The sequence below is a fragment of the Megalobrama amblycephala genome, linkage group LG4 (genome assembly GCF_018812025.1).
Source record: "Megalobrama amblycephala isolate DHTTF-2021 linkage group LG4, ASM1881202v1, whole genome shotgun sequence".
Lineage (NCBI taxonomy): Eukaryota > Metazoa > Chordata > Actinopteri > Cypriniformes > Xenocyprididae > Megalobrama > Megalobrama amblycephala.
In genome coordinates, this window is record NC_063047.1 from 10,923,779 (window position 1) to 10,939,329 (window position 15,551).

General features: G+C 36.9%; 1 protein-coding gene across 1 annotated transcript; it reads right to left on the reverse strand.

Annotated features, from left to right (window-relative positions):
• Positions 1 to 9,993: 9,993 nt before the first annotated feature.
• On the reverse strand, positions 9,994 to 12,385 carry sox19a (SRY-box transcription factor 19a). The gene is made up of 2 exons (XM_048187468.1): positions 11,428 to 12,385; positions 9,994 to 11,308 (listed from the first exon to the last, which is right to left on the reverse strand). Exons 1-2 carry the CDS (start codon positions 12,069 to 12,071, stop codon positions 11,062 to 11,064), a joined length of 891 nt encoding a protein of 296 aa, XP_048043425.1. The 5' UTR covers positions 12,072 to 12,385; the 3' UTR covers positions 9,994 to 11,061.
• Positions 12,386 to 15,551: the final 3,166 nt, after the last annotated feature.

The following is a 15,551-nucleotide window of genomic DNA, read 5'->3' on the forward strand; positions in this document are numbered from 1 at the left end:
GAGTCATAAAGCGTCTGTGCATGCGTGTGGTTCGCTCCTTATCTACCTGTCTGACAGACCTCAATCTACCATCATAATGATCTAATCTCTGTCTGTGTGGAAACACCACACTGTGCGTGTGTTTGTTTGCCCTGCCCGTGTGGGTCTGAAAGAATCATGTGTGTTTGTGTGAGGACTTGAAAGAGTTAAAAACATAGTGATTTACTTATGTATTCCATCCTTACAATTTTTACATGCGTTTTTCCATGAGTTTTAGAGATTTTGATTGTGTATCTGTATTATCGGGTCACTTTGATGTGTGTTGTTTGGTTGTGTCTGATAAGCAGCCCATTGATGCAATTCTTTCATAGATCTTAAGAATGTGCTCTTGGTGTTTGGTGAGTATTTCTATCTGTGTGGGCCACACTCGAGTGGCTGATGGCTGATGATAAAGATCCGACTGTAGATAGTACTTCACGGTGCTCTGAAATTTGGACAAACACGAACGATTAAAAATTCTGAATGAGTGCAGATGATGTAAACCACATTTAGATAGGGGTGTTTCTTCAATTTCAGGAACTTTTATGTGCCAGGGATATATATATATATATATATATATATATATATATATATATATATATATATATATATATATATATATATATATATATTACAATGTACAGATTTCAATTTATTTTCTCTCTGAAGTTTTTCTTTTCATATTTAAACTGTCTGTAACACTTTATTTTATAGTGCCGTGGTTATACGTTACTACATGTACTTATTATAGTAATAACAGTAAATTATGCATAATTACAAATAACTAACCCTAATCCAAAACTCTATAGTAAGTACATGTAAGTAATAGTATTTATTTGATTAAGTACTGAGTAATTATAAAATTATTAATTTTTACATTTTAAATCTCTACTAGCCATGAAATTAGACTTGGCAAGAAGGAATGAGCCATTTTAATCCAACAATTTTTTAAAAACAATTTAAAAAACAAATTTTAACAGTTTCCATCACCTGTTATTTTCATTATGGCAGATGAGGCTGTGGTTGAAATGTTCATGAATTTCAGGAAAAATTCCCCTGTGATGTATGTATAAACACTGTTGGACATTGTTAGTAGACAATTCTAATGAACTATTGAGAGTGTAAAAAGTGTTTAAACGTTTAGTGTATAGGTCCACATGGCAAAACACTCCTTCAGAATCAGCATTGCTATGTGTCTGTCTTTCTCTCTCTTTGTCTTTCTCTCTGTCTCTCTTCATCCTCCATGCAAGAGCAGCTGCAGTGGATCAATACTCCAATCTGACTGTTGAAATCCCTCTGCAGTTCAGTGCAGCATGTCAAAACACTTTTTCAAAACAGTTTTTCCTGTGAGCTGACAAAGAAGTTGGCAAAAATTTGCTAACAAAATTAGTATCCTGACTGAAAAAATGAAATGACATTGCTTACATGCTCACACAAAATATGTGTGTGTGAGAGAAAGATGAAGAAAGAGATAGAAAACGAAAGGTGTAGAAAGGTCATCTGTCACCCATCATACCTGCAACGGTTCTTGAATTTTTGTCCGTCTGGCCAGGCTGGATTCACAGAGAATTAGTGATAGGGTTAGTTAGAGTATACTTTATTGTCCTTTTCAGGAAATTTGTCTTGAACTCAAAGCTGCAGTGGTACACAACACACGACAAAACAATAATAAAAAAAATAAAATAAGATATGATAATGTGTTTACTGCTTAAGACAATGTGTCTCCTACCTAAAGATAGGAATGTGTTTCCTATACTTAAAGTTGGGTAGAACTCAGTAATAGAATTGAAATCAAGTTTATCAAGCAGCTTCTTGAAACTTTAGCAAACTTGTTCATCCATGCTTTATTAAACTCTCTCTAGCAAACAAAAACACGTTATCACCTGCCAGTATAACCTTTTATATTGTTTTATGTTATTTCTTCTTTGCAGTTTTTAAAAACAGTGAAATAATGTTATTATTTTTTATTTTCTGTATTTAAAGAAATTATTAGGGCTGCAGCCTGATAATCGACTAATCGTTAGTAGACGAGAAGAAGCTTAGTCTACCAAAACTGGTATTAGTCGGTTAGTCACAGAAAAAAAAAACTCCACAGGAAGTGGCAAAATCATACAGTCTGTGACCGACAGATCGTTAACAGGCAGGAAATTCAAACATTCATCATGAATCATTCATCAACCTCAAATATGGTTTATCACTTGAAACATGTAAGAAGTAGCAACTTTACAAGTCCGCACGCTCTAACATTAACTTAGATAAATGTGGGCTATTATTTGCCGCATTTCCAAGTGTTTGCGTGAAGAGCGCTCTTACTGCATGACATGGAGGCGCTGATGCGATCACTTGCATTTAACTTAAAATACTCCATTATTTTTGTTCATACAGAGAAGAATAATGCAACATTCGAAACTGTAAATGGTTTGTTTTTATTTCTGTAAACTCACAATAATAACAAAATGTTGTGCTTTTGTAAAAATAATGAAAACACAGGATGAGCTTTCTGCTGTCTCAGTCTCGAGTGAACTTGAGCTCTTCAAAAAAAGAACTGTAACTCAGCAAATACTTGCCTCACAAACAATATATCTATGGAAAACTTAAATTGTCTACTTTTAAATTAACCAATTAAAATCTAAAACATTCTCAGATTATGTAATCCGTATGAAACGTATAGGTGCGTCCACTACTGCGGAGATGATGAGTCAGCATCATCGACTTCATCTCTGCTGCCGAAAACACAGAAAACACTAGTTTATCAATAATTTGTTAAAGGGTTAGTTCAGCCAAAAATGAAAATGTAATTTATTACTCATGTTGTTCTACACCCGTAAGGCCTTCATTCATCTTCGGAACACAAGTTAAGATATTTTTGATTAAATCCGATGGCTCAGTGAGGCCTGCATTTACAGCAATTCATGTGAGTTCAGTAGTTCTACCTTAATATTATAAAGCGACGAGAATATTTTTGTGCACCAATAAAACAAAATAAGGACTTTTCAACAATATAGTGATAAGCCGATTTCAAAACACTATTTCGGAGCTTTGTGAATCGAATCAGTGACTCAGAGAGCCAAAGTCACGTGATTTCAGCAGTCACTGATTTGATTCATAAAGCTCTGAAATCGGCCCATCACTATATTGTTGAGAAGTCGTTATTTTGTGTTTTTGGCGCACAAAAAGTATTATCGTCGCTTTATAATATTAAAGGGTTAGTTCACCCAAAAATGAAAATTCTGTCATTTATTACTCACTCTCATGCCGTTCCACACCCGTAAGACCTTCGTTAATCTTCGGAACACAAATTAAGATATTTTAGTTGAAATCCGATGGCTCCGTGAGGCTTGCATAGGGAGCAATGGACACTTCCTCTCTCAAGATCCATAAAGGTACTAAAAACATATTTAAATCAGTTAATGTGAGTACAGTGGCTCAATATTAATATTATAAAGTGGCGAGAATATTTTTGGTGCGCCAAAAAAACCCAAATAACGACTTATAAAGTGATGGCCGATTTCAAAACACTGCTTCAGGAAGCTTCGGACCACAGATGAATCAGTGTGTCGAATCTGCAGTTCGGAGCGCCAAAGTCACGTGATTTCAGCCGTTGGCAGTTTGACACGCGATCTGAATCATGATTCGACACACTGATTCATCTGTGCTCCGATGCTTCATGAAGCAGTGTTTTGAAATCGGCCATCACTAAAAAAGTCGTTATTTTGGTTTTTTTTGGCGCACCAAAAATATTCTCGTCGCTTTATAATATTAATATTGAGCCACTGTACTCACATGAACCGATTTAAATATGTTTTTAGTACCTTTATGGATCTTGAGAGAGGAAGTGTCATTCCTCCCTATGCAGGCCTCATGGAGCCATCATATTTCAACTAAAATATCTTAATTTGTGTTCCGAAGATTAACGAAGATCTTACGGGTGTGGAACGGCATGAGGGTAAGTAATAAATGACAGAATTTTCATTTTTGGGTGTACTCGCATGAACTGATTTAAATATGTTTTAGTACCTTTATAAATCTTGAGAGAGGAAGTGTCATTGCAGTGAATGCAGGCCTCACTGAACCATCAGATTTAATCAACAATATCTTAATTTGTGCTCCGAAGATGAATGAAGGTCTTACGGGTGTAGAACGACATGAAGGTGAGTAATAAATGACATTATTTTCATTTTTGGGTGAACTAACCCTTTAAAACATTCAGATTATATCCTTCTGTTTTTTTCACGCCAGATTCATAATCATTACATTTGCTGGTGTGCTGTGGCAAGCTTTATGCGTGCGCTTGAGCACTGAATCTATGTATTATAGGCTATTATAATACAAAGACTCATTATTATAATGTTTTATATGGTTTATTAATCTAAACATGATTAGTCGAATAATCGCTTAAATGAACGACTACTAGTCGAGTAGAAAAATCTTTAGTCGAGGGCAGCCCTAGAAATTGTAGAAGTAGGGATGTCAATAAGATAATAATTCTCTTAATTGTAAGGCCCATTCACACCAAGAATGATAACAATAACAATATCTATATTAGCTTTCACTTCAGAGGATGATATCGTTCTGTTTATTCTAAGCACAGGCTGCAGGTTTGTCGTCTGCCACTTTGGATGTCGTCTGCTCAAGCTCTTGGATGGATTCTGATTGGCTGTTAATGATTTTATCATTCATCAGGTGTAAAAAATTGTTCTGAAAGTGGTTCGAACGACATTGTTGTTTTGTGCCGTTATCGTTATCTGCCGTTATAGTTATGGTCTATATTTCTAACAATTTTAAAACAATATCGTTATCGTTACAAGCTGTGTCCCAATTCAGAGGCTGCATCCTTCGAAGGACTCTGACTTCAAAGGCCACGCCTTCGAAGGCTGCGAAATTCAGACCAAGCTTTGTTAAATTTGACGGTCTAGCCTACAGAGGATTGTGTGACAGCTGCCGTTGACAAATGGCAGTAATGTTTGTATTGGACTTTTTTGAAAGTTGCTTCTCATTTCTTAATTGTGCATCCTCGTGCCCTTCCCTCGCTCCCTTTCCTTGCATCTTAGCTCCAACCCCTTATGATGCAAGGGAAGGATACACCTGAGTATCCTTGCTCATGACTCCTCAGGAAGCTTCCTCGCTCCTCATTCCTCACCTCCTCGCATTGCTATTAGAGAATTGAGATGTCCTTCATGATGGCTGAGTTCGATTGGTTTCCGGGTTGAGTACGTAGGAGTGAGGAAATGAGAAACATCCCATCTGTTGTATCCTTCATTTCACGGAAAACAAAGGACACATTTCGAGGCTGAATTTGAAGGAGCCTTCAAATTAGGACAGCATTTGTCACGCCGTTGTGACGCAAACACAATTGGGCCTCTGAATTGGGACACAGCTATAGTTATCATCCTTGGTGTGAACTAAAGAAAAGAAAAAAAAGAAAAGAAAAAGCTAACACCAATCATTTTGCAAGTGAATTTTAGCATTACAACGTTGTGATCTATACAGTATGAAAAATGGAAAATCATTTTAAGGTTTGGGTAAAGGTTACATTTAACAGTGTTATTAAGGTAATTTAAATGTAAAAGCAGAGGAAATGAGCATACACAATTAAATATACAATATGAACTAATACTGATCAACAATATCTGATATTTTACCAATATATCGGGCATCTCATATCAAATGATGATATCTGAAGAAAGTCACTTCCTATTTAAGTCAAGATCAAGTCAAATTTACAGAATAGAAGACACAATGTCATGTGTGGTATATTTTATTTATGTGGTATATTTGAATATTGATCTATTTTTAAGTTTGTAGTTTTATAAATGCCCATATATGGGAAAAGGTGAGCTGATAATAGATCAGGACTTGTGTCTGATTATAACTTAAATGACTGATGCTCAAGAGCAAAGTTGAAATAATTTATCTTTCTGGTGACACTAACATAGGTGTGCTGTTAAGACACGTGTGACGATATTCTGCTCATTTGTTTTTTCGTCAGTCATCGGTTCCTTTTTCTTGCACAATCCTTCGATGGCAAATGTTTGTTATATCACTCTCCCACGAACAAGCACCACACCTTCAATCTGACTTCTGCACAGACAAACCTGCACTACTTCTCTCTCTCTCTCTCTCTCTCTCTCTCTCTCGGTTTTTTTGTTTGAGCATGTAAGTCAACCATAATAATGTTCTAGGTGGCATTCAAGCAGCAGTGCCTAAGTATGCAGTTGGTCCTGCTTTCTGTTGTAGCTCTGAACTGGAGCATAGCAACAGTGTCTCGTCGAGCCACAAAACACGCATATACAGCCAAACTTTACACCCTCACTGGTTAAATACTGTATCTGGTAACTTCATCATGCTTTTACATATTTGCCGTACTTCACTTAGTAGAGTAAACTTAGTATTCTGCCAAAAGCAAAACACATTTTGTGAAAATTGAGGTATAATTGAAGAGTCTCTTAGACTATGAGCTGTCCTGTGACAGACAGATTTGACTCAACATTGCTCAGATTCAGAATAAATGTTAAAACTGAAAAAAAAAAAAAAAAAAAACCAACTTTGAAGCCTGTTTTGTGTGTGTGTGTGTGTGTGTGTCTGCCGTATGTATTCATGGTCCATCAGAAATTAAAGAGTTATACACAGGTGGTCAATGTTTGGGATAATTAAGATAATAAAGATTGCTCACCATAGCTGAATTTATTTGATACAGTAAAACTGTAATATTGTGAACTATTATTACATTTTAAAAATGGATCTTATTGTTATCAATTTTAAAAACATTGCTGCTCAATATTTTGGTGGAAATTATGATTATTCTTTTCAGTATTTTTTTTTTTTTTATGATAAATATAAAGTACAAAAAAAACAGCATTCATTTGAAATAGAAATATTTTATAACATTATAGATGTCTTTACTGTCACTGTCGTATACTGTCACAATTGAATACATCTTTGTTGAATAGAATTATTTTTTAAAATGGTAAATGAAAATGATAGTGTATCATAGTTTCCACAAAAATATTAAGCAGCAACTGTTTTCAATATTGATAATAATAAGAAATGTTTCTTGAGCTCCAAATCAGTATATCAGAATGATATCTGAAGGATCATGTGATGCTGAACTATAATGGCTGTTAAAACAGTTATTTCAAATTGTAATAATATTTCACAATATTGCTGTCTGTAATTTTATCAAATAAATGCAGTCTTTGTGAGCATAAGAGACTTCTTTCAAAAACATTTAAAAACTGAATTAATCCAAATTATGACTGCCAAAATAATTTTAAACCATGATTAAATTAAGATTATCAAATCAGTTTGTGAACTTTATTGCATAAATTAATAGTTTATTGTGTGTGTGTGTGTGTGTGTGTGTGTGTATGAAAAGTTTCTCAAATTGTCTGAGTGAGTCCATGGGCATTTAAATGTTCAACTAGAATTGTGTAGTCTGTTCCTTCCACTTCCCCTCTCTCTCTTTCTCTCTGGTGGGTGTGGGGTTGAGTTTTGGGGTTAGTTTGGGGGATTGCTGTTGCTTTGGGAACAACCTGTGGAAGCCTCTGTTTGTTGCTAGGAGATTTTATGCTTTCAACAAGAAAATCTGGCTCCCCCTTCAAATGAACCCCCACACATGCACACACACACACACGCACACACACACACACACACAATGCTCACTCAGTTTTGGAGTTTGCCAACTGATTAATTCTGAAAATAAGATGTTAATATCAAAACAAATCTTAAACGATTGGATGATATTCTTCATGGCTTCACGTATCTCCCACCCTTTCCATATACTGACATGCTACAGGATCTTTACAGTATAGAACATATAATAGGCTATATTAAATGAACAAAATAGCCTACTCATATAAAATAAAAGTGATTTTAACCATCAAGTAAAAAGTAGGCTTTTAAAAATACTTTCTTTGCACCATTAGTGAGTGTAGCACATCTTAATCATTCATTTTAAAAATGTTTTCAAACATATTTTTCAAGATTAAAAAAACGTTTTTGTACAAATATCATGAATTTCCAAGGTGTTTTCTTATAGTTACGTCATTTTACCTGAACAGAACATACGCTTTATTGAAAAGGTCTAAATATCTTGTATTAAATACTTAATTGGGTTAAAAGGGACTTTTCTGTTTTGTTTTCCTTGTCACATGACAACAGAATGGCTTCCTGAATGTTGCTGACCTTGATTTGGCAAATTTGCAGATTGCAGATTGAAATGTTTTTTAAATGTTAGTAATATTTTAAAGCAAAATTACATCACTGAAATCATAATTACTATCAATACAGGTTTATATATATAATATCTCCGGACAGTTACGCCACCTATACATTTTTACAGAAAAAAATCTATATGACTTGTAATTTACATGTTCATGATAGATGAGTTGTAGCCTATCTCATTTTATTGCATTTTTATTGTATTTTTGAATAACTTAAATTGTACAATTTAAGTTGTACAAAACAAAAAAAGAGCATGACGTCACCGGCACCAAAAAGTTTTTCAATTGATATTCTGCTTTTTAAAAATATTTGAAACGGTTTTATTGACTTTATGGACGTCTTCCTTCTCTGTACAGCTTCCTGCAATCGCATTTATGGGTCCGGCGGACTATATTTGTCGTCATATGCGTGAGCGTGAGTGTTTCTAACTCCCATCCCCCTTTCAAAACTCTTCCTTGGCATCTCCCCCCATTCCTCCCCTCCCCTCCACCCCCGATTAGCCGGTCCTGACTGCACCATTACCATGAGAATAGCGGGGAGCAGCGAGCGGGTTAAGCTCGGGACTGCTGAGAGAGGGGAGACGAGGCACTCAATGCAACGCTAATTTTCTGCCCGGTAGGAGAGCGAGAGAAAGGAGAACAAAGGCGAGCATAAGAGGCGCTGAGAACCGCGCGCTTTTACTGCGCGCACCTGCGTGCTCAAAAGCGCAGGACAATGAGACTCCGAAACGGCCAATTACGGGCCGGACAGCCACTCGCTTTCTCTCCTAGAAAAAGCGGGCAAAGTATGAAAAAACGAGAGAAAGGGAGGGATATTCTTCCGACCTCTGTGTTTTGATCCTCCTAACTTTTATCAGTTTTAATCGATGTCCACTTTCTTCTCGGGGTTAGGTGACGGAGGTCAGATGTCCCCTCAGCACTCGCCAAAACTGAGACCCTGTCCCTCCCAAAATCAGTGTCCTCTGCACTCATTGTTCCCTTTTCTTGCTTAATTTGGTGCGTTTTAGCTAATTATAATATTAGTCATATCGACTTAAATGCGTTAATGTCGGGACCATAATGCCGCTATCGTATTAACGATGAATTAAACGAGTCTGGTCGCTTTTAAATGCCTTATAAAGTAGACCCACATGCAGCCTAGTAAAATAGATCCATATGAGTTTTGATTTATCATTGGAAAAAGCTCGTTTCAGTAATTTCGCAATAAAGGCCTATATGTGTTTGGGCTGGGCCGTCTTGCACTTATCACACCATCGCCTAATGCGTGAAAGTGTGTAGGTTGTGCCGCCATAGTAAAGCAACACCTGTCATGTTATCATTAAACAAACGTGAGGCTTACTTTCCAGCATTTAGTACTAGTCACAATCTTGTGTTTGAATTGAATTTGTAAAATGTGTGAAAGTGGAAAAGAACAGATGTAGTTGAAATGCTAAGTAGGCTACCATATAACTAGCTTCAGCCCTGGGCTTTTTTTTGTTGCCTGTTGCAAACAAATCTGTTAAGTTTAGAAAATTCTTAGTAATTATTTTGAGGGCAGTTATTTCTGAAGGTTTTTATATCTCAAGGATGTTTGTTGCAACATACAGTCAAAATTATTGTTCATATGTTGTTTGCTAAAGCCTGCTGAAATAGTTTACCTGAGTGGCGTGATTATTATTGTACAATTCAGTGCATATTGTAAACTGAAAATTAAATTAAGACAAATAATCTGTTTTTTATATTTGAATATAATGAGAACAAAGAAAGACAAGTGTACAAAAATAATAAAATACTTTATTAAATTTTTTTGTTGTTTTTCTGTCAAGGTTGTCAAGTCACATACAAGATTATTAAACCCTTACTATAAGGGCTTAAAAGTAAAAAAAGAAAAGAAAAAAGAAACATTTCAAAACAATACATTCTTAGTCAAACAGTCTTTTAACAAGCTCATAAAGTTTTCTTTTTTAATGAACATTATTCAAAACGTTTTGACTCCCTTTTATACACACAACACTTCTATTCACAAGTTCTATTTCTCAAATGAGTTGAGAATTAATTGTTCTTTTTTTTTTTTAATAGAAAATACGGTCAAATCCCTCTAAGCAGGATCTCTATGTCATTTTCATTTTTTAATGCAACAAAAATCTGTTGAAGCTCAGGGCATAAATGTATCTACACTAACAAAAATGTCTAAACTGTTGTGCATTTCATATTTTTTTGCATTACCTAAGCAATGAAGAGCAGCACAATGTTACAAAGTCTTATGGTATGAAAGCTTAAAAGTAAAACTTGTGAGATTCATTTTGAGGTGTTTAGATCATCAGGACAAGCAGCGACTGAGGGAATGTGTGCTCCGTTCCCTTCTTTCCCTATTTAGCAATTACAGCCATGCCTTTGAAGTCAGTAGTCAGTGACATATTAAACTAGCTGTTTTACTATGCAAATAATAAGCAGTAATCAACCAATCAGCTGGTTGATTAAAAACGGCCAGTCGATTACAAAAAAAACACAAAACAAAACAAAACAAATGTGCCGTGTTACTACTATAAGCAATTCCAACAACAGTGCACCAGGCCTCAATGACATAATCATCAAACGCTATGCAGAAAACAGACATGGACCTTAAAAAAAAAAACGTAATAGAAAGGGGCGACACACATTCCACACCATATTCTGAGGCACTTCAACAAGGCCAGAAGTCCAGCTGCCTTGGGATATCCAGTTCGACCATGTGTTCACACACCCTCATCCTTTTTTACATATCAAGTTAATGTTCACACATCTACAACCGACACTAGTGGCCCTCCAGAACTGAAACAGGAACGTAATGACAGTTTCCTGATCAGATGTGAGTGAGAGGTGCTGTACCGGTGAGGTAATGCTGTTGGATATTGGAATAGCCTCTCTGTGCTCCACTGTCTGTGGTGTCTCCACCAGGGATATACATGCTAATCATGTCCCTCAGGTCTCCTTGTAAAGGACCCCGCTGATGGCTGTGGGCTCCGGTGGGAGAGTGAGACACCTGGTCTGGTTTCACCATGGACATGACCGGGCTGGGCTGCTGTGGAGTGCTGCTGTAGGACATGGGGCTGGAGAGAAATAAAAGACAAAAGTGTTAAAGACTATACAAATCTTTTATTTAGATAGCATGTTATTTTAGTGCACACACACACACACAAAACATTTGTAGGAATAATTATAAACTTACGTGTAGGAGTTGGCACCATTCATGTAAGTCTGTGCGGTGGCCATGGCGGATGGATACTGCAGGGCGGACAGGTCATAGCGGTGCAGCTGCTGACTGTAACCCAGAGCATCCGTCTGCATGCCAGCATAGCCACCTGTGTGACCCCAGCCGTAGCTGTCCATCCGCGGGCTTCCACCTGATCCTTGAGCCGCGGCTGCCGCCAGTAAGTTGCCGGCTGATAGGGGATACTTAGCAGCCGGGTTGTCCTTCTTCAGCACGGGTTTTGTCTTACGACGGGGTTTGTATTTATAATCTGGGTATTCCTTCATGTGCAGTGCGCGAAGCCGCTTGGCCTCGTCGATAAACGGCCGTTTCTCCGCGTCCGTCAGCAGCTTCCACTCGGCGCCCAAGCGCTTGCTGATCTCAGAGTTGTGCATTTTCGGGTTCTCCTGTGCCATTTTGCGCCTCTGACCCCGAGACCAGACCATAAAAGCGTTCATGGGCCTCTTAACTTTGTCCATAGGATCGCTACTCTGTTGTTGGCTGTTGACAGCCGGTTTGGCGGTTCCGTGAGTCACTCCACCGTTCAGCTGGGTCATTCCCTGCGCGCTCTGGTGTGTCGGTGGCACGGCGGACTTCATGTCGTGTTCCAGCATGCTGTACATGACTGACCACAGAGTTTAGTGGTGATACGTAAGTATCACCGTAAACTGCTAAACGACTTAAAATCAAATCCACTGACTTTCAGTGTCCGCGAAGCTAAACGTTCACGCGCCTATTTCATGGACAAGTAGTCCAAAAGACGAGAGCGAACTGACTGTAACTATAGCCACAAGTGTTTGTAAACGACTGAAGACGATCAACAAGTTCTGAAGTGACGTTAGTTTGTCTTAAAAGTGAAACAGGTCCGAGCTAAACTCACTGTGCGTCCTGCCTGCGACTCTTTCAGTGCTTGAGTGATAATAGAATTTCATCACTGTCCGCCTCCAGCTGCTTTCTTTCTCTCCACATTAGCATCACTAAAGAAGGGGTGCGGTGAATGTAGAGAGGCCAAGAGCAGGAGGAGGATTCGGTTTTGGGGAGAAGAGTTTCTGTCTTCACCTGCAACTTATTAAACTCATTTTTACAATATAACACTTTGTGGCATTCTTACTGTAGTTATTTCTCCACAAAATCATTAGACATCAAGTGCATGTAGTTCATTAGTAGCCTATAAGTTGTAGACTACTTATGCAAATACACAGTTAAATGTAGCCTGTGGATTTATTTATCCACAGTTGCAAGGAATTCCACTTTGTGATATTATGAATAGCTCATATCCTTCTTCGGTGTCTTGTTTTTCTTCTCTGACCAAAACATCATCATCTATTGTACTTGGACACTTGTTACTTGTTGAGAAGGCAACTTTTGGAGAGTCATTTTTATTTGGGTCATTGAACAAAATGGCTGCCTTTTCTGTTTTTTAATAGGAGATTGTTTTTAAGGAAAATGTCTTTTAAATGTGTTATAAATGTTGCATTGTGCAATATCAGGTTAAATTGAATAATTTCAATATATGTTGGATTATATAGATTATATAAAAGTAAATAAAAAAGTATGGGATTGACAGTTTTATAGTTTTAACCATTACCTTGTGTTCAAGGTCACAACACTACAGTGTTTTCTTTCCCCAAAAATATCCAGTTTTCAATAATCAGTTTGTAAAATCATAGTAACACTGTCTTACTCAAGATCATGCCCTACTGACAAACCCCACAAAATAACAAAAAGTGCAGACATTTGCTTGTGTTTGAAGAGTTTACATTCTTTAAGAATATTGTCATGACAAAGTTTTTTTTTATTTGTGGAATCATTTTAACAGAGGGAGTTATGATGGTAACAGGGTTGATGCGTAATGTAAGGACACAATAGTAAATGTACTACATTACTAGGGTTAGAGTTAGGATTAGGTTTGGTTTAGGGTTAGTTACATGTAATTATGCATAATTTATAGTTATTACTATAGTAACTACATGTAAAAAAAAAAATGGTGCTATATAGGCCTAGTACTAAAAGTGTTTCTTTGGATTGTAATCATAGGGGAACCACTTTAAGTGGTCTTTAGCGGTTCTTCACTGGTTCTTTGGGATGACTGTTTTATATATATATATATATATATATATATATATATATATATATATATATATATATATATATATATATATATAGCACCGCTACCATATAGAGAACCGGTTAACCCCTTGTATGGTTCTTCAGAGGTTCTTTGGGGTGGTTAAGGTGCTATATAGCACCACTGCTGTACAAAGAACCTGTTAAGCCCTTTTAAAGGTTCTTTATGAGCCAAAGAACCACTGTTGGTGCTGTTTAGCACCATTTTTGTTGAAGAAATAAAATGATATGGCACCTCTTATGGGTTCTACATAGCACCATTTGACAAATGTGCTGTAGAGCACCTTTAAAGATATGGTGCTACATAGCACCAAAAGTGGTTCCCCTATGATTACGAGCCAAGAACCACTTTTAGTGCTGTATGGCACTTTTTTTTTTTTTGGTGAAGGACAAGGTAAAATAAAGTGTTACCAAAAATCCTTAGTGATAATATTTACAATTATACCTATTATAATTATAGAGATTTCTTTAAAAGTTTGTTGCAATTGGGCACTGCTTTTGTTGGTGTATAAACTGTATTCATGACTCGAAATAAAACCAGTTGATTTAAATGTTAACACTTTTCCGGTTCCTGATAAAAGGTTCTTTATTGACATCGATGGTTCCATGAAGAACATTTAACATCCATGGAACCTTTCCAATGCAAAAAGGGTTCTTTATAGAGTAAAAGGGATCTTTAGATTATTAAATGTTCTTCACAATAAGAAAAGTTAAAGTTTTTATGGGGAAACAAAAATAGTTCTTCTAAGCTATACTGAAACAACTTAAAATAAATAGCACAATTTTTTATTGTTGAAAAAGTTTACAGATATTTTTTCTTTTAGCTATCTTCGGTTGAACTCGGATGTCTTCTACCCCAGTGAGTCGTCTTCTCTAATGACCGCAGGTGTGAGTAGTTACTCCTTATCACCCAGCCATCCATACACATTAGTTTCTATAGGCATCACTTCACACTTCTATTGTGAGCCCTGCATCCCCAAACACTACGACTACGACTGACCATCAGAAAGAAGTGTGACAATGAACTCCCCCCCTCTGAGTTTAGCTTGTACTAACACATCATCTCAATGGTTCCTATAAGGCCTACCAAAAAGCTGTTATAAAAATGACTTCATTAGGGTCATTTTAACAACTTACAAAAGTTACTAGTTTACTTTTAAAGCAATAGTCAGAATTGCATTTTCATCAATGAACAAACTCATCCGAGCCTCAGCATCCAAAGAACAGGATAAGGAGGAGTTTCTGTACTCCATTCTCCTCTCTTTTGTTCTAGTTTCTCCCGTTTAATCATTGACAACACATGTAATGGGGACAGAAAGTGATTCTGTTAATGGAGCCTGAACGTAAAATATAAGTTTGAGTAATTAATTTGTTCTGTTTATGTCAGTAAGTGCCATTGTAGAAACAATTTTAAAAGAATGTGATGGTGCAAAGCTTAGTTAGCTTAGTAGGGCATAAAACATGTTGATGTCAACCAGCAGTAGCCGTGCATTGTTTCGGTGTTAGACAGCGGGTTGTAAAACCAGAATCTCCTATTGGATTAGTATGTTTTCTCTGGCTTTGTGACATTTTGAATGACTGAAACCTATGGCCCATTTTAACATGACGAAATTCCATAGAAGAGCAACAGGTGCTATTACCTCAAACCAAAGCAGAAATGTAAACAAATCCAATGCGTGACACGTGAGCTGCCGTTTTCTACTGGCTCACGGCCTGACGCTGCAAAACCCCACTGTACGGCGTCAATATTGACTCGAGCCATTGTCGCAGGTCATTGTCACACACTTATTATACAATTAACCTTACTTTATGTGGAGGCTGAATATGGAGTGTGCCGGAGCTATTGTGCATGAGTCATTCTCATGTATGGGATCAGTCTCATTATAAGCAAGAGCAGGAGAATAAAGAGAGGAAACACATTGATGTCTCCTGGTGTTGTGTCGACAATCAAATCAAAATTTAAGTGGGGGCCTCGC